This window comes from Coregonus lavaretus, assembly GCF_964263955.1.
Source record: "Coregonus lavaretus genome assembly, contig: HAP1_SCAFFOLD_3664, whole genome shotgun sequence".
Taxonomy (NCBI): Eukaryota; Metazoa; Chordata; class Actinopteri; order Salmoniformes; family Salmonidae; genus Coregonus; species Coregonus lavaretus.
In genome coordinates this window covers 1-23,881 of record NW_028161892.1, presented here as the reverse complement: position 1 = coordinate 23,881, position 23,881 = coordinate 1, and the positions used below count along the sequence as shown (strand labels likewise).

General features: G+C 46.2%; 1 protein-coding gene across 1 annotated transcript; it reads right to left on the bottom strand.

Annotated features, from left to right (window-relative positions):
- Window positions 1-1,068: 1,068 nt before the first annotated feature.
- On the bottom strand, window positions 1,069-22,512 carry LOC311119962 (RNA-binding protein 26-like). The gene is made up of 12 exons (XM_084194603.1): window positions 22,402-22,512; window positions 17,045-17,228; window positions 16,642-16,908; window positions 16,143-16,337; window positions 12,057-12,179; window positions 9,325-9,399; window positions 8,698-8,865; window positions 4,688-4,792; window positions 4,255-4,458; window positions 3,304-3,390; window positions 2,695-2,808; window positions 1,069-1,853 (listed from the first exon to the last, which is right to left on the bottom strand). The coding sequence occupies exons 1-12, from the start codon at window positions 22,506-22,508 to the stop codon at window positions 1,764-1,766; spliced, it is 1,719 nt and encodes a 572-aa protein (XP_084050729.1). The 5' UTR covers window positions 22,509-22,512; the 3' UTR covers window positions 1,069-1,763.
- Between the last annotated feature and the right edge of the window lie 1,369 nt (window positions 22,513-23,881).

The window sequence follows — 23,881 nt, the reverse complement described above, 5'->3', positions numbered from 1 at the left end:
CACGTTATAAGTCCTTCACAGCAGGACAGGTAGATGTACAGGCTTAACAACACGTTATAAGTCCTTCACAGCAGGACAGGTAGAGGTACAGGCTAAACAACACGTTATAAGTCCTTCACAGCAGGACAGGTAGAGGTACAGGCTAAACAACACGTTATAAGTCCTTCACAGCAGGACAGGTACAGGCTAAACAACACGTTATAAGTCCTTCACAGCAGGACAGGTAGATGTACAGGCTTAACAACACGTTATAAGTCCTTCACAGCAGGACAGGTACAGGTTAAACAACACGCTATAAAGTCCTTCCTTCCAACACGTTATAGACACATTATAACTGCCACAGGACCTCCAATACAGACATCCACTGAAATGTTATCATTACTCAAAGAGACCAAGACATAGGAAACATGTATTATATACATTCACATAATTTATTACAAATGATCACCATTATTACAAATCATGGCATGAACATTTCAAAAGTAAAATCCAAAATGTATAGTTGATCAGAAGAAGAAGTGCCTATCAGGTCCTGTTGTCCTCTGGTCCCAGGTCTAAGAGACATTATGTCCTGTTGTCCTCTGGTCCCAGATCTAAGAGACATTATGTCCTGTTGTCCTCTGGTCCCAAGTCTAAGAGACAATATGTCCTGTTGTCCTCTGGTCCCAGATCTAAGAGACAATATGTCCTGTTGTCCTCTGGTCCCAGATCTAAGAGACAATATGTCCTGTTGATAAACATAAATTACCGTTACTGAGATACCATGCCAAGAGATAAACAGAACTTACCGTTACCGAGATACCATACCAAGAGATAAACAGAACTTACCGTTACCGAGATACCATACCAAGAGATAAACAGAACTTACCGTTACCGAGATACCATACCAAGAGATAAACAGAACTTACCGTTCAAGAGATACCATACCAAGAGATACCATCTTACTGACACCGAGCCTCACCAAGTGTGGACATGGAAAATTGTTTTCTTCTCTTTACCATTTTTTTATGGAAAATGGAAAACCATATGGAAATTTGCTCTTTTTGTGAAAACGTTTTTTTTTTTTTTAATGGTCTTTATTTTGTCAGCTTTTTTGTGGGGATGTTTTTTTTCCAGCTGGTTTTGTTTATTTCATCAATGCCATCACAGCTGCAGGATTCTCCAATGTTTTTTTTCTGTTTGTTTTTTTGCAGCTGATTGTTTTTGGGGGGGACCATTTCTAGTCTTTATTTTTTTTTGACATTTCAAAAATAAATCCAAGGAAGAATCGAGAAGCAAAGCTGTCATACAAATCATTAAAATCCAGACATAAAATATTTACACAAGAAGCAACCTTAATATCACACAGTCAACACGTCATTTAGTAACTTCCCCCTTCTGCGGTTCTCACTTTTAAACATTGCACAGCGTTCAACACAATGCTCTTATGGCATCATTTGATCTGATCGGTCAATGCCATTTTTCTAAAGTCATCTGGTATCAGATCATTTCTACCCAATAAGCAAAAATAAACTGTACCATCTTAATGTTATCAAACTATTTGTACAAATGAAAAGCAGGAAGAAAAAAAAAAAACAGTATTTCCATGAACCTCCAACAGTACTTTGTCTAGTAATCTATTGAATCAGTACAACAGAATGAATTAGCTGTTTAGGTTCTAACCATAGTGAAATGCACCTAGAAGTTCAAAAACAGACAGCCAATCAGAAACTGCAAAGCAATAAAAAGTTGCGTTTAGCGTTTCGTCCAATCAGGGCCGTCTTTCATCTGCGCCAGGGGCGGGGCTCGTTGTCATCATCCTCCTCATCGTCGTCCTGTAGCAACGCATCATCAATCAGCGACTCTTCCTGGAACTACAAAAAGGGACAAGACAGGGTGAGACAACACTTTCATAATGAATGAAAAAGGTAGAAAGATATTCCCTGGCTATCCAAACTCATTGATCTGGCCAAACGCTACGTCCAAGGATGTTAGTTTCATTACATTTTAGTCATTTAGCAGATGCTCTTATCCAGAGCGACTTACAGGAACAATTAGGGTTAAGTGCCTTGCTCAAGGGCACGCCGGCAGATTTTTCACCTCAGGGATTTGAACCAGCAACGCTCTTAACCTCTACGCTACCTGCCGCCCTCTTCTCCTCAATGAGTCTGGATCTGAGTACCCTTCACCGAATGCCAACACATTTCGGGACCGTCTGACCGGTCCAGAAACCGATGGGTTGGACCAGAGCCAGAACACACACGTTGGTAAAGCGATTTGACATGTTTTTATTGGCTTTGATACTCTGATCGGTTAGAGATGATCCAAATCGCTGATGACTTAGGTCTTGAACAACTTCTCCTGCGCCTCGTCACCACAAAAGGACTTGGACGACGGCAGTCTCAGACTAAAGTACGTAGTGAACGACAGAGCAGCAGAATCATTTAGTGAGGCATCAAGCGAATAGAGAAACAAACCACCTTACATTTCTGCCTCCCATTGTCTCATTTTTCATTGGATGAGTGTGGCCTTTGAGAAAGCCTTTCCCGTGAAGCGCTGTGCCCAACACACTCATTCTCCAAACACTTCTACAACCATTAGCATTAACATCCATTACTCCGTAACTGTCAAAACACACTCATTCTCCAAACACTTCTACAACCATTAGCATTAACATCCATTACTCCGTAACTGTCAAAACAACACCCCCTTCACCTCGTCATGATCTGCCTCCTGCTCGTCAGGCTCCTGGGAGGTCAGGGAGACGGCAGGCTTGTGCCAGGACAGACGCAACTCGCTGCTGTTCAGACGAACACCGTGCACCGCCGCCTACGGGAGGGAGGGAAAGGAAGGAAGGATGGAGAGAGAGAGGGAACACAGCGGACAAGTAGGAGAGGAGAGGAAGGGAGAGAAAGAGTGAGGAAGACGTGAGGACAAGGTAAAGGATGACTGGGTTCAATGGTGTATCACTGGGTTCAATGTCCAGCGGTGTATCACTGGGTTCAATGGTGTATCACTGGGTTCAATGTCCAGCGGTGTATCACTGGGTTCAATGTCCAGCGGTGTATCACTGGGTTCAATGGTGTATCACTGGGTTCAATGGTGTATCACTGGGTTCAATGGTGTATCACTGGGTTCAATGGTGTATCACTGGGTTCAATGGTGTATCACTGGGTTCAATGGTGTATCACTGGGTTCAATGGTGTATCACTGGGTTCAATGGTGTATCACTGGGTTCAATGGGTTCAATGTCCAGTGGTGTATCACTGGGTTCAATGTCCAGCGGTGTATCATTAGGTTGAAAGACAGTGTTTAACCCTTTACCTGTTCAGCCTCTGGTCTGCTCCTGTAGGTGATAACAGCCAGAAAGGAAGTATCGTCTATCTGGCAGTCCTCCAACTCTCCAAATTGCTGCAGAAAGGAGAACAACAAGATGAAAGATGGAATAAAAGATGAACTCGCCGGTCTCTTAGTCCAGGAGTCTGAACTCATTCATTCACCCAAGCAAACCGATAATCAGAGCACTACTGACAACCATTTGGTTTTCAACAATTTCAAGAAATTTAACAGCTATTTTCTCCAACAAACATTCCAAATGAAATTCATATAAACCAGACAGGGGTTCATTAAAACTAGTTTAAACCAGACAGGGGTTCATTAAAACTAGTTTAAACCAGACAGGGGTTCATTAAAACTAGTTTAAACCAGACAGGGGTTCATTAAAACTAGTTTAAACCAGACAGGGGTTCATTAAAACTAGTTTAAACTAGACAGGGGTTCATTAAAACTAGTTTAAACCAGACAGGGTTTATTAAAACTAGTTTAAACCAGACAGGGGTTCATTAAAACTAGTTTAAACCAGACAGGGGTTCATTAAAACTAGTTTAAACCAGACAGGGGTTCATTAAAACTAGTTTAAACTAGACAGGGGTTCATTAAAACTAGTTTAAACCAGACAGGGTTTATTAAAACTAGTTTAAACCAGACAGGGGTTCATTAAAACTAGTTTAAACCAGACAGGGTTCATTAAAACTAGTTTAAACCAGACCGGGGTTCATTAAAACTAGTTTAAACCAGACAGGGGTTCATTAAAACTAGTTTAAACCAGACAGGGGTTCATTAAAACTAGTTTAAACCAGACAGGGGTTCATTAAAACTAGTTTAAACCAGACAGGGGTTCATTAAAACTAGTTTAAACCAGACAGGGGTTCATTAAAACTAGTTTAAACCAGACAGGGGTTCATTAAAAAAACGAGTTGAAGAAGTCCAACTCACAGCGAAGTGCGGCAGCAGGTCCTGGAGGTCAGCGTCTGTAAACCCAGAGATCTCCAGGGCTCTGGGTCTGTGGTCTACTGTGGAGTGGGCAGGGAGACCCCTACCCCGGCACCCCCTACCCCTACCCCTGCTCCTCAGGGACCCACGGCCTCTAGCATGGGCCCCTCTGCCCCGCCCTGGAGCCAGGATCCCCCTCTTAGCTGCCTGGAGAGGAGAGGAGAGGGGGGACAGCCACAGGATGCTCAAATGTTACCTCAACACACACACAATGCAAGCTATAAGATGCAACAGAGCCATGAAGAAGAAAACGCAGTGTGTGAGCACCCCCAAGTGGCTGAACAGAGACAGTACATTGAACATGTAAGTGATTGAAGGTGAATGCTAGTTCATCAGATAGATGTAACTGTCCATCTGACCTTCAGTTGAACCTTACCTCTAACTGTAGTTGTGTGTATCTGATCTTCAGTTGAACAGCGTCTTCTCCTGACTGGATCTTCTTATAAAGGTCCAGTTCTGTGTCCAGCAACTCCTTCTGAGCCTACAGACAGACAGACAGACAGACAGAGAGACAGAGACAGACAGACAGACAGAGACAGAGAGACAGAGAGACAGACAGACAGACAGACAGACAGACAGAGAGACAGAGAGACAGAGAGAGAGAGAGACAGAGAGACAGACAGAGAGAGAGACAGACAGACAGACAGACAGAGAGACAGAGAGACAGAGAGACAGAGAGACAGACAGAGAGAGAGACAGACAGACAGACAGACAGACAGACAGAGAGACAGAGAGACAGAGAGACAGAGAGACAGAGAGACAGACAGAGAGAGAGACAGACAGACAGACAGACAGACAGAGAGACAGAGAGACAGAGAGACAGAGAGACAGACAGACAGAGAGACAGACAGAGAGAGAGAGACAGAGAGACAGGAGAAAACATTTCACACTCCTCTTTCTTCAAAACTGCTTGGCATATTTTCTGTTAGCTTGTTACGTTTACGTCATTTAGCAGGACGCTCTTATCCAGAGACTTACAGAAGTGAGCGCATACATTTTTGCACTGGTTCCCCCGTGGGAATCGAACCCACAACCCTGGCGTTGCAACCGCCATGCTCTACCAATTGAGCAACACACGTGGTGTGTGTGTGTGTGTGTGTGTGTGTGTGTGTGTGTGTGTGTGTGTGTGTGTGTGTGTAGGGTTCATACAGAACCAGGCTAATAATGACTAGCCATCTTTTAAATTAACATGCCCTTTGTGTTCTTACATTTATTTGAATAGATTTACTGCAACAGCAAAGAAAAAGAGACCAAATGGATTCACTGCAGATTTCAAACTGCCATGTGTTGTTCTCTGCTAAATCCCCTAGAAGGCAGAACTAAATGAACCAATACTTGATACCAAAAGAGACGCCACGTTAAACCAAAAGGGGAGAACTGATTTTATTGTTTTTTTAAAAAGTTTTCACTCTCAAAAATCACTTAACAGAAAAACTACAACATTGGATGTTCTACGTCCACAACAACGCTTAAACCACATCAGGAGACCATTTTTTAGGGCTGGGAAAAATCTGAGAAATGTAGATTATTTAGAAGAAAATAAATTAATAAAAAAATTAATTTATAAATGATTTAGAATCATGATCCAGAGTAGCCCACCCTGATGCAGTCTGTCTGTGTGGTAGATAGTCAGTCTGATAAACACCCTGATGCAGTCTGTCTGTGTGGTAGATAGTCAGTCTGATAAACACCCTGATGCAGTCTGTCTGTGTGGTAGATAGTCAGTCTGATAAACACCCTGATGCAGTCTGTCTGTGGTAGATAGTCAGTCTGATAAACACCCTGATGCAGTCTGTCTGTGGTAGATAGTCAGTCTGATAAACACCCTGATGCAGTCTGTCTGTGTGGTAGATAGTCAGTCTGATAAACACCCTGATGCAGTCTGTCTGTGGTAGATAGTCAGTCTGATAAACACCCTGATGCAGTCTGTCTGTGTGGTAGATAGTCAGTCTGATAAACACCCTGATGCAGTCTGTCTGTGTGGTAGATAGTCAGTCTGATAAACACCCTGATGCAGTCTGTCTGTGTGGTAGATAGTCAGTCTGATAAACACCCTGATGCAGTCTGTCTGTGTGGTAGATAGTCAGTCTGATAAACACCCTGATGCAGTCTGTCTGTGGTAGATAGTCAGTCTGATAAACACCCTGATGCAGTCTGTCTGTGGTAGATAGTCAGTCTGATAAACACCCTGATGCAGTCTGTCTGTGGTAGATAGTCAGTCTGATAAACACCCTGATGCAGTCTGTCTGTGTGGTAGATAGTCAGTCTGATAAACACCCTGATGCAGTCTGTCTGTGGTAGATAGTCAGTCTGATAAACACCCTGGTGCAGTCTGTCTGTGGTAGATAGTCAGTCTGATAAACACCCTGATGCAGTCTGTCTGTGGTAGATAGTCAGTCTGATAAACACCCTGATGCAGTCTGTCTGTGTGGTAGATAGTCAGTCTGATAAACACCCTGATGCAGTCTGTCTGTGGTAGATAGTCAGTCTGATAAACACCCTGATGCAGTCTGTCTGTGGGGTAGATAGTCAGTCTGATAAACACCCTGATGCAGTCTGTCTGTGGTAGATAGTCAGTCTGATAAACACCCTGATGCAGTCTGTCTGTGTGGTAGATAGTCAGTCTGATAAACACCCTGATGCAGTCTGTCTGTGGTAGATAGTCAGTCTGATAAACACCCTGATGCAGTCTGTCTGTGTGGTAGATAGTCAGTCTGATAAACACCCTGATGCAGTCTGTCTGTGTGGTAGATAGTCAGTCTGATAAACACCCTGATGCAGTCTGTCTGTGTGGTAGATAGTCAGTCTGATAAACACCCTGATGCAGTCTGTCTGTGTGGTAGATAGTCAGTCTCGCCATTTGTGATGTTGAAGAGTTATCGGAGGGGGGGTCATGTTTTAAAAACGAGAAAGCCACCAAAAAAAACGACGTTCCCTTCGTAACGGAACGCTTTGTATGGAAAACCAAGTTGAAGCAAAAAGATTGGACGTTGTCTTGCTCATAAGAACAGCACATGGTTTTACTGCAACAAGCGCAACGGACTGGAGCAACACCCTTCAATTTAAACGGCGGGAAACAAAATCACTCATTAAAAACTGTTCAGATAAGAAAATGACGGAATAATTATATTGGAACTTCTAAAATGTGCTACCATAACTTCTAATGACTTTTAAAAGGACCAAAGAGTCTAGAGGAAATGTCAAGATTTTCAAGCTAGGTTATGGTTATTCCATGATGACCGAATTGCGCATCGCAAATATTCAACCAAGACGTTGAACTTTTTAAATAGCTAGTTTGCCCTTCCCATTCTCGCCTTGGCATTTACTGGTAGAAACCAGAACTTGGAACATCTTCCCCTGCCACCACTTCGCTCCATGTAACAAGCAGCTGTTTGAGAGCTGCACCCTCTCTCTGCCTGACAGGTTATCTATAGGATATGTGTGCAGCACCGTAAACAGCTGCACCCTCTCTCTCTCGCTCTGCCTGACAGGTTATCTATAGGATATGTGTACAGCACCGTAAAACAGCTGCACCCTCTCTCTGCCTGACAGGTTATCTATAGGATATGTGTACAGCACCAGTAAACAGCTGCACCCTCTCTCTGCCTGACAGGTTATCTATAGGATATGTGTACAGCACCGTAAAACAGCTGCACCCTCTCTCTGCCTGACAGGTTATCTATAGGATATGTGTACAGCACCGTAAAACAGCTGCACCCTCTCTCTGCCTGACAGGTTATCTATAGGATATGTGTACAGCACCGTAAAACAGCTGCACCCTCTCTCTGCCTGACAGGTTATATATAGGATATGTGTACAGCACCGTAAACAGCTGCACCCTCTCTCTGGCTGACAGGTTATCTATAGGATGTGTGTACAGCACCGTAAACAGCTGCACCCTCTCTCTGCCTGACAGGTTATCTATAGGATATGTACAGCACCGTAAACAGCTGCACCCTCTCTCTGCCTGACAGGTTATCTATAGGATATGTACAGCACGTGTGTGATAAATAAAATCGACATAACGAACAGCTTCAGGAATCAATCCGTTTTTATAAATCAATTATATTGCCTAGGTTTATTAATCAATTATATAGCCCACATTAAAAATAGCATTATTACAATATTTATTTTGTACACTGGCCCAAGTGGGCCACTGTTGGGGATGGATGGGACTGGACCGGACGGTGTCCAAAACCTCTCCTGTATGTCGAGCCCTGACACACTCAAGACAGGGGCTCCCCCCCCGACACTCTCAAGACAGGGGCTTCCCCCCCCCCCCCCCTGCCGTTGCTGCCTCTTCAGGAAGCTGGTTTAGTTTTTTGGCTAAATGACACGTTACCGTTTGAATAAGCCATGACGATCGGGTTATAGTGGTGAGCGTACCTGAGTCTTGCTCTTGGGAGGCCCCCGTAGTGCTGAAGGGTTAGAGATCCCTTTGATCTCCTGCTGTAGTTTGGTAATACTCTTGGTGAGGGTCCCCAGCGTTGTCATAATCACTGCCTTGTCCTCTGGCTTCATGGCCTTGTTCTTCTCCAGCTTACAGATCAACAGCTGGAACATGGAGAGTAGACAGAACGGTGACACCGGCAACCTTTTCAGGGGCCAGGGGGGATACATTTTCAGGATTACTTCTCATGCCACCTCATCTCCTCTCCTCAGACCTTCTCCTCCAATGGGTTTGGAGAAGGAAAGGAGATAGGAATCAAGGAGTTGGGAATCAAGGAGATGGGAATCGAGGAGATGGGAATCAAGGAGTTGGGAATCAAGGAGATGGGAATCAAGGACAGATGATTCGAGCCATGGTGAGGAAAAACCATAGAGATAGATGGAGGACTCATTCCCAGTGTCTGTGCCAGCGTGGGCAGGGCTTCAACCCATAGGAATCCCCAACCCGTTGACTACTTTAAAATGGCAGAAGCACGGTGGAAGCCCTTCACGGCGCTGCCCACGCTTAAACTGACTTTTGGCCACTAGAAACCTCTATCATTCTCTATGGGGAAAAAACCTCACCTTCTGAGTCTCGATGTGCTTCTCCAGGATTTCCTGCTTCTTTTTCCTCATTTCCTGTTGGAGCCGCAGGGCTTCCTGTCAGGGGAATCATGGGAAATATTAAAGTGATAATTCACCTCATCCACAACCATGGTAAAGTGCTTTGAGCGTCTGGAAAAGCGTTACATAAAGCCAACTGTTATGTTCAGACTCTTTCCCCAGAAGTCTCCTTATAGGATTAGAGATGAAAGACCATGACCCCTCCACCCTAACCCTCATTTCCCCCTTCTCCTCCATCTCGTCCTCCTTAGTCCCACCCTCTCCTCCATCCATCCCACCCTCTCCTCCTCCTCCATCCATCCCACCCTCTCCTCCTCCATCCATCCCACCCTCTCCTCCTCCTCCATCCATCCCACCCTCCCCTCCTCCTCCTCCATCCATCCCACCCTCTCCTCCTCTTTAGTCCCACCCTCTCCTCCATCCATCCCACCCTCTCCTCCTCCTCCATCCATCCCACCCTCCCCTCCTCCTCCATCCATCCCACCCTCTCCTCCTCCTCCTCCATCCATCCCACCCTCTCCATCCATCCCACCCTCTCCTCCTCCTCCATCCATCCCACCCTCCCCTCCTACCCTCTCCTCCTCCATCCATCCCACCCTCACCTCCTCCATCCATTCCACCCTCTCATCCATCCCACCCTCTCATCCATCCATCCCACCCTCTCCTCCTCTTTAGTCCCACCCTCTCCTCCATCCATCCCACCCTCTCCTCCTCCTCCATCCATCCCACCCTCCCCTCCATCCATCCCACCCTCTCCTCCTCCATCCATCCCACCCTCTCCTCCTCCATCCATCCATCCCACCCTCTCCTCCTCCTCCATCCATCCCACCCTCCCCTCCTCCTCCATCCATCCCACCCTCCCCTCCTCCTCCATCCATCCCACCCTCTCCTCTCCTCATCCATCCATCCCACCCTCTCCTCCTCTTTAGTCCCACCCTCTCCTCCATCCATCCCACCCTCTCCTCTCCTCTCCTCATCCATCCATCCCACCCTCTCCTCCTCTTTAGTCCCACCCTCTCCTCCATCCATCCCACCCTCTCCTCCTCATTCTCCATCCCACCCTCTCCTCCTCATTCTCCATCCCACCCTCTCCTCCTCATTCTCCATCCCACCCTCTCCTCCATCCATCCATCCCACCCTCTCCTCCTCCTCCTCCATCCATCCCACCCTCTCCTCTCCTCCTCCATCCATCCCACCCTCTCCTCCTCCTCCTCCTCCATCCATCCCACCCTCTCCTCCTCCTCCATCCATCCCACCCTCTCCTCCTCCTCCATCCATCCCACCCTCTCCTCCATCCCACCCTCTCCTCCTCCTCCATCCATCCCACCCTCTCCTCTCCTCCTCCATCCATCCCACCCTCTCCTCCTCCTCCTCCATCCATCCCACCCTCTCCTCCTCCTCCATCCATCCCACCCTCTCCTCCTCCTCCATCCATCCCACCCTCTCCTCCTCCTCCATCCATCCCACCCTCTTCTCCATCCCACCCTCTCCTCCTCCTCCATCCATCCCACCCTCTCCTCTCCTCCTCCATCCATCCCACCCTCTCCTCCTCCTCCTCCTCCTCCATCCATCCCACCCTCTCCTCCTCCTCCATCCATCCCACCCTCTCCTCCTCCTCCATCCATCCATCCCACCCTCTCCTCCTCCTCCATCCATCCCACCCTCTCCTCCTCATCCTCCATCCATCCCACCCTCTCCTCCTCATCCTCCATCCATCCCACCCTCTCCTCCTCCTCCATCCATCCCACCCTCTCCTCCTCCATCCATCCATCCCACCCTCTCCTCTCCTCCTCCTCCATCCATCCCTCTCCTCCATCCATCCCACCCTCTCCTCCTCATCCTCCATCCCACCCTCTCCTCCTCCATCCATCCATCCCACCCTCTCCTCCTCCTCCTCCATCCATCCCACCCTCTCCTCCATCCCACCCTCTCCTCCTCATCCTCCATCCCACCCTCTCCTCCTCCATCCATCCATCCCACCCTCTCCTCCTCCTCCTCCTCCATCCATCCCACCCTCTCCTCCTCATCCTCCATCCCACCCTCTCCTCCTCCATCCATCCATCCCACCCTCCTCCTCCTCCATCCATCCCACCCTCTCCTCATCCATCCATCCCACCCTCTCCTCCATCCATCCCACCCTCTCCTCCTCATCCTCCATCCCACCCTCTCCTCTTCCATCCATCCCACCCTCTCCTCCTCCTCCTCCTCCTCCATCCATCCCACCCTCTCCTCATCCATCCATCCATCCCACCCTCTCCTCCATCCATCCCACCCTCTCCTCCTCATCCTCCATCCCACCCTCTCCTCCTCATCCTCCATCCCACCCTCTCCTTCTCCATCCATCCCACCCTCTCCTCCTCCATCCATCCCACCCTCTCCTCCTCCTCCATCCAGCCCACCCTCTCCTCCTCCTCCATCCATCCCACCCTCTCCTCCTCATCCTCCATCCCACCCTCTCCTCCTCCATCCATCCCACCCTCTCCTCCATCCATCCATCCCTCTCCTCCATTCATCCATCCATCCCTCTCCTCCATCCATCCATCCCACCCTCTCCTCCTCCATCCATCCATCCCACCCTCTCCTCCTCCATCCATCCCACCCTCTCCTCCTCCATCCATCCCACCCTCTCCTCCTCCATCCATCTCACCCTCTCCTCCATCCATCCATCCCACCCTCTCCATCTCCTCTCTCACCTGTTTGTTCTTCATAGCCTCCTCTGTGGCAGTGACCCCAGCAAACAGAGCAGTCTTCTGAGCTGCTTTCAGAGCAGCCATGTTGTAAACTGTCTTAGTCAGCCCCGTAGAGGTGGAGAACACCTGATGGAGAGGAGGTCCAGTTAATGGTATTATTACTACTGTTATACTGTGGACTTATATAGGAGAACACCTGATGGAGGTCCAGTTAATGGTATTATTACTACTGTTATACTGTGGACTTATATAGGAGAACACCTGATGGAGGTCCAGTTAATGGTATTATTACTACTGTTATACTGTGGACTTATATAGGAGAACACCTGATGGAGGTCCAGTTAATGGTATTATTACTACTGTTATACTGTGGACTTATATAGGAGAACACCTGATGGAGGTCCAGTTAATGGTATTATTACTACTGTTATACTGTGGACTTATATAGGAGAACACCTGATGGAGGTCCAGTTAATGGTATTATTACTACTGTTATACTGTGGACTTATATAGGAGAACACCTGATGGAGGTCCAGTTAATGGTATTATTACTACTGTTATACTGTGGACTTATATAGGAGAACACCTGATGGAGGTCCAGTTAATGGTATTATTACTACTGTTATACTGTGGACTTATATAGGAGAACACCTGATGGAGGTCCAGTTAATGGTATTATTACTACTGTTATACTGTGGACTTATATAGGAGAACACCTGATGGAGGTCCAGTTAATGGTATTATTACTACTGTTATACTGTGGACTTATATAGGAGAACACCTGATGGAGGTCCAGTTAATGGTATTATTACTACTAATATACTGTGGACTTATATAGGAGAACACCTGATGGAGGTCCAGTTAATGGTATTATTACTACTGTTATACTGTGGACTTATATAGGAGAACACCTGATGGAGGTCCAGTTAATGGTATTATTACTACTGTTATACTGTGGACTTATATAGGAGAACACCTGATGGAGGTCCAGTTAATGGTATTATTACTACTGTTATACTGTGGACTTATATAGGAGAACACCTGATGGAGGTCCAGTTAATGATAGTATTATTACTGTTCTACTGTGGACTTATATAGGAGAACACCTGATGGAGGTCCAGTTAATGGTATTATTACTACTGTTATACTGTGGACTTATATAGGAGAACACCTGATGGAGGTCCAGTTAATGGTATTATTACTACTGTTATACTGTGGACTTATATAGGAGAACACCTGATGGAGGTCCAGTTAATGGTATTATTACTACTGTTATACTGTGGACTTATATAGGAGAACACCTGATGGAGGTCCAGTTAATGGTATTATTACTACTGTTCTACTGTGGACTTATATAGGAGAACACCTGATGGAGGTCCAGTTAATGGTATTATTACTACTGTTATACTGTGGACTTATATAGGAGAACACCTGATGGAGGTCCAGTTAATGGTATTATTACTACTGTTATACTGTGGACTTGTATAGGAGAACACCTGATGGAGGTCCAGTTAATGGTATTATTACTACTGTTATACTGTGGACTTATATAGGAGAACACCTGATGGAGGTCCAGTTAATGGTATTATTACTACTGTTCTACTGTGGACTTATATAGGAGAACACCTGATGGAGGTCCAGTTAATGGTATTATTACTACTGTTATACTGTGGACTTATATAGGAGAACACCTGATGGAGGTCCAGTTAATGCTATTATTACTACTGTTATACTGTGGACTTATATAGGAGAACACCTGATGGAGGTCCAGTTAATGGTATTATTACTACTGTTATACTGTGGACTTATATAGGAGAACACCTGATGGAGAGGAGGTCCAGTTAATGGTATTATTACTACTGTTATACTGTGGACTTATATAGGAGAACACCTGATGGAGAGGAGGTCCAGTTAATGGTATTATTACTACTGTTATACTGTGGACTTATATAGGAGAACACCTGATGGAGGTCCAGTTAATGTTATTATTACTACTGTTATACTGTGGACTTATATAGAAGAACACCTGATGGAGGTCCAGTTAATGGTATTATTACTACTGTTATACTGTGGACTTATATAGGAGAACACCTGATGGAGGTCCAGTTAATGGTATTATTACTACTGTTATACTGTGGACTTATATAGGAGAACACCTGATGGAGGTCCAGTTAATGGTATTATTACTACTGTTATACTGTGGACTTATATAGGAGAACACCTGATGGAGGTCCAGTTAATGGTATTATTACTACTGTTCTACTGTGGACTTATATAGGAGAACACCTGATGGAGGTCCAGTTAATGGTATTATTACTACTGTTATACTGTGGACTTATATAGGAGAACACCTGATGGAGGTCCAGTTAATGGTATTATTACTACTGTTATACTGTGGACTTATATAGGAGAACACCTGATGGAGGTCCAGTTAATGGTATTATTACTACTGTTATACTGTGGACTTATATAGGAGAACACCTGATGGAGAGGAGGTCCAGTTAATGGTATTATTACTACTGTTATACTGTGGACTTATATAGGAGAACACCTGATGGAGGTCCAGTTAATGGTATTATTACTACTGTTATACTGTGGACTTATATAGGAGAACACCTGATGGAGGTCCAGTTAATGTTATTATTACTACTGTTATACTGTGGACTTATATAGGAGAACACCTGATGGAGGTCCAGTTAATGGTATTATTACTACTGTTATACTGTGGACTTATATAGGAGAACACCTGATGGAGAGGAGGTCCAGTTAATGTTATTATTACTACTGTTATCCTGTGGACTTATATAGGAGAACACCTGATGGAGGTCCAGTTAATGGTATTATTACTACTGTTATACTGTGGACTTATATAGGAGAACACCTGATGGAGGTCCAGTTAATGGTATTATTACTACTGTTCTACTGTGGACTTATATAGGAGAACACCTGATGGAGGTCCAGTTAATGGTATTATTACTACTGTTATACTGTGGACTTATATAGGAGAACACCTGATGGAGGTCCAGTTAATGGTATTATTACTACTGTTATACTGTGGACTTATATAGGAGAACACCTGATGGAGGTCCAGTTAATGGTATTATTACTACTGTTATACTGTGGACTTATATAGGAGAACACCTGATGGAGGTCCAGTTAATGGTATTATTACTACTGTTATACTGTGGACTTATATAGGAGAACACCTGATGGAGGTCCAGTTAATGTTATTATTACTACTGTTATCCTGTGGACTTATATAGGAGAACACCTGATGGAGGTCCAGTTAATGGTATTATTACTACTGTTATACTGTGGACTTATATAGGAGAACACCTGATGGAGGTCCAGTTAATGGTATTATTACTACTGTTATACTGTGGACTTATATAGGAGAACACCTGATGGAGGTCCAGTTAATTGTATTAAACTATATTTATATTATTTTTTTTACATTAGTCCACTGTTACTATTGTCCCAAAATGTTTTGCATGTCAGCAGTCAAGTTTTCAAGATATTGAACTTTGAAGAAGCAGAGTGTCCCTTATCACATCAGAGGCAAGGGACACTTTGCATACTCCGAGTCCTCTCTCCTCACCTCCTGAAAACCCATTGGAGGAGGTGGTCAGATGGGCGGGACCTCTAGCTTTCTCATCCAATGGAGTTTTGAGACGGGTGGTGAGGAGAGAGGACGCAAGGAGTATGCAATTGAGATTCTCCCAATGCTTCTTCAAAGTCCAATATCTTGAAAACGTGACCGCTGACATGAAAAACATTTTGGGACTGTATCAACAGTGGACTAACGGAAAAAAAAATACCAAAAGATAGTTTGAGTGGATTTTTCCTTTAAAAAAGGTACAGTTGTAGAAAATTCCCCATTAGCCAATCTCTATCCAATCTACCTCGGAAGAGGCGGGATTTCCTACGAAAAATCAGTCAAGAGCGGGAGAAGGGAATTTTCTACAAAAGAGTTACCAAATAAAGTCACTCAGGGAGAGAGAGACACTTCTAGATCATTCCACCATCAGCACAGAGAACTGTCAATATATTGAAAAAAGAGAAGAGGAGGACAGTTTTTTCCCCCCTCACCTTTCCTGCCGGTCCACTAGGGTTACTTCCTGGTTTAGAGGGGAAGCCCAGCCTCTCCTTCACCGATAGGTTAGATTTGAAGGCATTCTGAGAGGCAACACTAGAGTCTTGGTTGGGCTCTGAGCTGTCAGAAGGCAGAGGGCCCAGGCGGTCTTTGACTGACTGTTTCAGACTAGTGGCTGGCTGCTGCACCTGCTGGAGTTCACACAACAACAAACAAACAAACAAACAAACAAACAAACAAGGTCAACAACATAACATAGAAGGTCCATTACGTTGCTGTTTGACCCAACCAGCAGGAAAAACTCTGGATCCTAAAATTAAGAGTCTAAAACTGAGGTCGCTAATAAAATCAGTGGCATTGGGCAAAATGGCCGTCTGATGAAAAGGTGCTTCCTAAATCCAAGTGCACCACTTTTGACCCCCCGGTCCATAGGGCTCTAGTCAAAAGTAGTGCACTATTATAGGGAACAGGGTGCTATTTGGGATGTTGCCTTACCATGAGTGAGTGTGGTTGATGGTGTTGCTGCCCCTGCGGTCCCGTCCCCTGTTGTGGTCCCGTCCCCTGTGGTGGTCCCGTCCCCTGTGGTGGTCCCGTCCCCTGTGGTGGTCCCGTCCCCTGTGGTCCTGTCCCGTCCTCACGGTGCCAGTGGACCCTAATAAAGCGGTTGTTGAGAACGGCCTCGGGACTCTGCATGGCCCGTTTAGCCTCCTCGTGACAGCCAAACTGGATCAGGGCACCCTCCGGGTCACTACCATAGGTCACCTGGGGGGGGGGGGGGGGGTTAGGTTAACCCTCACTCACTGAGCAGTAGTGCACTATATTGGGGAATAGGGTGCCATACTTCCAAAATCATTCCAGCCTAAAGCAGAAAGGTGTTGTTAGCCGACCAGTCCCCAACCTGTAAGTTGACGATCGTCCCGAACTTGCTGAAGTGTTGGTTAAGCTTGGAGATGTTGTTGAGTTCCGGTGGGATCTGTCGGACCGTCAGCTTGGTGTTGGACCCAAACGCAGCCCTCTGGTTCTGGTGGGGAGGGTTCTTGGTGTGGAACCCACCCTGGAGGTTCTGCTGGTTGAAGTTAGGTCTGACAGAACACAAGGAGATTACAGGAACAGCTCCTGTACTGGTTTGTGTTCAAACATGTTTTGTTTTTTTTGTGTGTAAAAGGTTATTGACATGTTAGATGAACTAAAAATCAAAAAATGGGACTTAACTGTTGTCCTATTGTTGTGGTTCTATGATGGTCTATGTAACCCTAACCCTGTCATTCAACTGTCTCATGTCTTCAGACTATAACCCTGTCATTCAACTGTCTCATGTCTTCAGACTATAACCCTGTCATTCAACTGTCTCATGTCTTCAGACTATAACCCTGTCATTCAACTGTCTCATGTCTTCAGACTATAACCCTGTCATTCTGCTGTCTCATGTCTTCAGACTATAACCCTGTCATTCAACTGTCTCATGTCTTCAGACTATAACCCTGTCATTCAACTGTCTCAGGTCTTCAGACTATAACCCTGTCATTCTACTGTCTCATGTCTTCAGACTATAACCCTGTCATTCAACTGTCTCAGGTCTTCAGACTATAACCCTGTCATTCTGCTGTCTCATGTCTTCAGACTATAACCCTGTCATTCTGCTGTCTCATGTCTTCAGACTATAACCCTGTCATTCAACTGTCTCATGTCTTCAGACTATAACCCTGTCATTCTGCTGTCTCATGTCTTCAGACTATAACCCTGTCATTCTACTGTCTCATGTCTTCAGACTATAACCCTGTCATTCAACTGTCTCATGTCTTCAGACTATAACCCTGTCATTCTGCTGTCTCATGTCTTCAGACTATAACCCTGTCATTCAACTGTCTCATGTCTTCAGACCCTAACCCTGTCATTCAACTGTCTCATGTCTTCAGACCATAACCCTGTCATTCTGCTGTCTCATGTCTTCAGACTATAACCCTGTCATTCAACTGTCTCATGTCTTCAGACCCTAACCCTGTCATTCAACTGTCTCATGTCTTCAGACCATAACCCTGTCATTCTGCTGTCTCATGTCTTCAGACTATAACCCTGTCATTCAACTGTCTCATGTCTTCAGACCCTAACCCTGTCATTCTACTGTCTCATGTCTTCAGACCCTAACCCTGTCATTCTGCTGTCTCATGTCTTCAGACTATAACCCTGTCATTCTGCTGTCTCATGTCTTCAGACTATAACCCTGTCATTCTACTGTCTCATGTCTTCAGACTATAACCCTGTCATTCAACTGTCTCATGTCTTCAGACTATAACCCTGTCATTCAACTGTCTCATGTCTTCAGACTATAACCCTGTCATTCAACTGTCTCATGTCTTCAGACTATAACCCTGTCATTCAACTGTCTCGTGTCTTCAGACCCTAACCCTGTCATTCTGCTGTCTCATGTCTTCAGACTATAACCCTGTCATTCTACTGTCTCATGTCTTCAGACTATAACCCTGTCATTCAACTGTCTCATGTCTTCATACTATAACCCTGTCATTCAACTGTCTCATGTCTTCAGACTATAACCCTGTCATTCTGCTGTCTCATGTCTTCAGACCCTAACCCTGTCATTCTGCTGTCTCATGTCTTCAGACTATAACCCTGTCATTCAACTGTCTCATGTCTTCAGACTATAACCCTGTCATTCTACTGTCTCATGTCTTCAGACTATAACCCTGTCATTCTGCTGTCTCATGTCTTCAGACTATAACCCTGTCATTCTGCTGTCTCATGTCTTCGGACTATAACCCTGTCATTCAACTGTCTCATGTCTTCAGACCATAACCCTGTCATTCAACTGTCTCATGTCTTCAGACTATAACCCTGTCATTCAACTGTCTCATGTCTTCAGACTATAACCCTGTCATTCAACTGTCTCATGTCTTCAGACTATAACCCTGTCATTCTGCTGTCTCATGTCTTCAGACCCTAACCCTGTCATTCAACTGTCTCATGTCTTCAGACTATAACCCTGTCATTCTGCTGTCTCATGTCTTCAGACTATAACCCTGTCATTCTGCTGTCTCATGTCTTCAGACTATAACCCTGTCATTCAACTGTCTCATGTCTTCAGACCCTAACCCTGTCATTCTGCTGTCTCATGTCTTCAGACCATAACCCTGTCATTCAACTGTCTCATGTCTTCAGACTATAACCCTGTCATTCTGCTGTCTCATGTCTTCAGACTATAACCCTGTCATTCTGCTGTCTCATGTCTTCAGACCCTAACCCTGTCATTCAACTGTCTCATGTCTTCAGACTATAACCCTGTCATTCTGCTGTCTCATGTCTTCAGACTATAACCCTGTCATTCTGCTGTCTCATGTCTTCAGACTATAACCCTGTCATTCAACTGTCTCATGTCTTCAGACTATAACCCTGTCATTCAACTGTCTCATGTCTTCAGACCCTAACCCTGTCATTCAACTGTCTCATGTCTTCAGACCCTAACCCTGTCATTCAACTGTCTCATGTCTTCAGACTATAACCCTGTCTCATGTCTTCAGACTATAACCCTGTCATTCAACTGTCTCATGTCTTCAGACCCTAACCCTGTCATTCTACTGTCTCATGTCTTCAGACTATAACCCTGTCATTCAACTGTCTCATGTCTTCAGACTATAACCCTGTCATTCTGCTGTCTCATGTCTTCAGACCATAACCCTGTCATTCAACTGTCTCATGTCTTCAGACTATAACCCTGTCATTCAACTGTCTCATGTCTTCAGACTATAACCCTGTCATTCTGCTGTCTCATGTCTTCAGACCATAACCCTGTCATTCAACTGTCTCATGTCTTCAGACTATAACCCTGTCATTCAACTGTCTCATGTCTTCAGACTATAACCCTGTCATTCTACTGTCTCATGTCTTCAGACTATAACCCTGTCATTCTGCTGTCTCATGTCTTCAGACTATAACCCTGTCATTCAACTGTCTCATGTCTTCAGACCCTAACCCTGTCATTCTACTGTCTCATGTCTTCAGACCATAACCCTGTCATTCTGCTGTCTCATGTCTTCAGACTATAACCCTGTCATTCAACTGTCTCATGTCTTCAGACTATAACCCTGTCATTCTGCTGTCTCATGTCTTCAGACCCTAACCCTGTCATTCTGCTGTCTCATGTCTTCAGACTATAACCCTGTCATTCAACTGTCTCATGTCTTCAGACTATAACCCTGTCATTCAACTGTCTCATGTCTTCATACTATAACCCTGTCATTCTACTGTCTCATGTCTTCAGACCCTAACCCTGTCATTCTGCTGTCTCATGTCTTCAGACTATAACCCTGTCATTCAACTGTCTCATGTCTTCAGACTATAACCCTGTCATTCTGCTGTCTCATGTCTTCAGACCCTAACCCTGTCATTCTGCTGTCTCATGTCTTCAGACTATAACCCTGTCATTCAACTGTCTCATGTCTTCGGGTCAAGGTTGGGTTCAGTTCAGTTTGTACCCGCTTCAGGCAGTTAAATGAATTAAATGAAAACAAAACAGTCTTAGTTGTCGGACGAAGGTGTGTGTGTGTTCTTACTAGTCGGACCAGGGGGCGTGTGTTCTTACTAGTCGGACCAGGGGGCGTGTGTTCTTACTAGTCGGACCAGGGGGCGTGTGTTCTTACTAGTCGGACCAGGGGGCGTGTGTTCTTACTAGTCGGACCAGGGGGCGTGTGTTCTTACTAGTCGGACCAGGGGGCGTGTGTTCTTACTAGTCGGACCAGGGGGCGTGTGTTCTTACTAGTCGGACCAGGGGGCGTGTGTTCTTACTAGTCGGACCAGGGGGCGTGTGTTCTTACTAGTCGGACCAGGGGGCGTGTGTTCTTACTAGTCGGACCAGGGGGCGTGTGTTCTTACTAGTCGGACCAGGGGGCGTGTGTTCTTACTAGTCGGACCAGGGGGCGTGTGTTCTTACTAGTCGGACCAGGGGGCGTGTGTTCTTACTAGTCGGACCAGGGGGTGTGTGTTCTTACTTGTCGGACCAGGGGGTGTGTGTTCTTACTAGTCGGACCAGGGGGTGTGTGTTCTTACTAGTCGGACCAGGGGGTGTGAGTTCTTACTAGTCGGACCAGGGGGTGTGTGTTCTTACTAGTCGGACCAGGGGGTGTGTGTTCTTACTAGTCGGACCAGGGGGTGTGTGTTCTTACTAGTCGGGACCAGGGGGGGTGTGTGTTCTTACTAGTCGGACCAGGGGGTGTGTGTTCTTACTAGTCGGGACCAGGGGGTGTGTGTTCATACTAGTTGGACCAGGGGGTGTGTGTTCTACTAGTTGGACCAGGGGGTGTGTGTTCTTACTAGTCGGACCAGGGGGGTGTGTGTTCTTACTAGTCGGACCAGGGGGGTGTGTGTTCTTACTAGTCGGACCAGGGGGTGTGTGTTTCTTACTAGTCGGACCAGGGGGTGTGTGTTCTTACTAGTCGGACCAGGGGGCGTGTGTTCTTACTAGTCGGACCAGGGGGCGTGTGTTCTTACTAGTCGGACCAGGGGGCGGGTGTTCTTACTTGTCGGACCAGGGGGCATGTGTTCTTACTAGTCGGACCAGGGGGCGTGTGTTCTTACTAGTCGGACCAGGGGGTGTGTGTTCTTACTAGTCGGACCAGGGGGCGTGTGTTCTTACTAGTCGGACCAGGGGGCGTGTGTTCTTACTAGTCGGACCAGGGGGCGTGTGTTCTTACTAGTCGGACCAGGGGGTGTGTGTTCTTACTAGTCGGACCAGGGGGTGTGTGTTCTTACTAGTCGGACCAGGGGGCGTGTGTTCTTACTAGTCGGACCAGGGGGTGTGTGTTCTTACTAGTCGGACCAGGGGGCGTGTGTTCTTACTAGTCGGGACCAGGGGGTGTGTGTTCTTACTAGTCGGGACCAGGGGGTGTGTGTTCTTACTAGTCGGACCAGGGGGTGTGTGTTCTTACTAGTCGGACCAGGGGGTGTGTGTTCTTACTAGTCGGACCAGGGGGTGTGTGTTCTTACTAGTCGGACCAGGGGGCGTGTGTTCTTACTAGTCGGACCAGGGGGTGTGTGTTCTTACTAGTCGGACCAGGGGGTGTGTGTTCTTACTAGTCGGACCAGGGGGCGTGTGTTCTTACTAGTCGGACCAGGGGGCGTGTGTTCTTACTAGTCGGACCAGGGGGCGTGTGTTCTTACTAGTCGGACCAGGGGGCGTGTGTTCTTACTAGTCGGACCAGGGGGTGTGAGTTCTTACTTGTCGGACCAGGGGGTGTGAGTTCTTACTTGTCGGACCAGGGTTTCATGGGGGGCATCCCTCTGTCGTTTGAGACAGCTGATCTCTTCCTAGAGTCGGACTCCAGAACGATCCTCATTCTGTTGCTGTTGGGCATCTTATCTGGGAATTCATAAAAATAAAAATAAAATGTGACTGGATGGATTAGATCAGACCAGTCAGGTTAGTGAGCCCCCCTCCCCATCGCTGTCCCAGCTTCCCTCTAAATCCACATCTAGACTAGTTGTGTTGAAGGTGTGTACCTCTGTCCCAGCTTCCCTCTAAATCCACATCTAGACTAGTTGTGTTGAAGGTGTGTACCTCTGTCCCAGCTTCAGCTTCCCTCTAAATCCCCATCTAGACTAGTTGTGTTGAAGGTGTGTACCTCTGTCCCAGTTTCCCTCTAAATCCCCATCTAGACTAGTTGTGTTGAAGGTGTGTACCTCTGTCCCACCTTCCCTCTAAATCCCCATCTAGACTAGTTGTGTTGAAGGTGTGTACCTCTGTCCCAGCTTCCCTCTAAATCCCCATCTAGACTAGTTGTGTTGAAGGTGTGTACCTCTGTCCCAGCTTCCCTCTAAATCCACATCTAGACTAGTTGTGTTGAAGGTGTGTACCTCTGTCCCAGCTTCCCTCTAAATCCCCATCTAGACTAGTTGTGTTGAAGGTGTGTACCTCTGTCCCAGCTTCCCTCTAAATCCCCATCTAGACTAGTTGTGTTGAAGGTGTGTACCTCTGTCCCAGCTTCCCTCTAAATCCCCATCTAGACTAGTTGTGTTGAAGGTGTGTACCTCTGTCCCAGTTTCAGCTTCCCTCTAAATCCCCATCTAGACTAGTTGTGTTGAAGGTGTGTACCTCTGTCCCAGCTTCCCTCTAAATCCCCATCTAGACTAGTTGTGTTGAAGGTGTGTACCTCTGTCCCAGCTTCCCTCTAAATCCACATCTAGACTAGTTGTGTTGAAGGTGTGTACCTCTGTCCCAGCTTCCCTCTAAATCCCCATCTAGACTAGTTGTGTTGAAGGTGTGTACCTCTGTCCCAGCTTCCCTCTAAATCCCCATCTAGACTAGTTGTGTTGAAGGTGTGTACCTCTGTCCCAGCTTCCCTCTAAATCCCCATCTAGACTAGTTGTGTTGAAGGTGTGTACCTCTGTCCCAGTTTCAGCTTCCCTCTAAATCCCCATCTAGACTAGTTGTGTTGAAGGTGTGTACCTCTGTCCCAGCTTCAGCTTCCCTCTAAATCCCCATCTAGACTAGTTGTGTTGAAGGTGTGTACCTCTGTCCCAGTTTCCCTCTAAATCCCCATCTAGACTAGTTGTGTTGAAGGTGTGTACCTCTGTCCCACCTTCCCTCTAAATCCCCATCTAGACTAGTTGTGTTGAAGGTGTGTACCTCTGTCCCAGCTTCCCTCTAAATCCCCATCTAGACTAGTTGTGTTGAAGGTGTGTACCTCTGTCCCAGCTTCCCTCTAAATCCACATCTAGACTAGTTGTG

Coding starts and splice junctions, on each gene's coding strand:
- LOC311119962 (XM_084194603.1), bottom strand. CDS start 22,508: ATGCCCAACAGCAACAGAATGAGGATCGTTCTGGAGTCCGACTCTAGG. Junction 12,180..16,142: donor CTAGTGGACCGGCAGGAAAG/GTGAGGGGGGAA, acceptor CCTCTCCATCAG/GTGTTCTCCACCTCTACGGG. Junction 4,793..8,697: donor CTCCCAAGAGCAAGACTCAG/GTACGCTCACCA, acceptor GTCTGTCTGTAG/GCTCAGAAGGAGTTGCTGGA.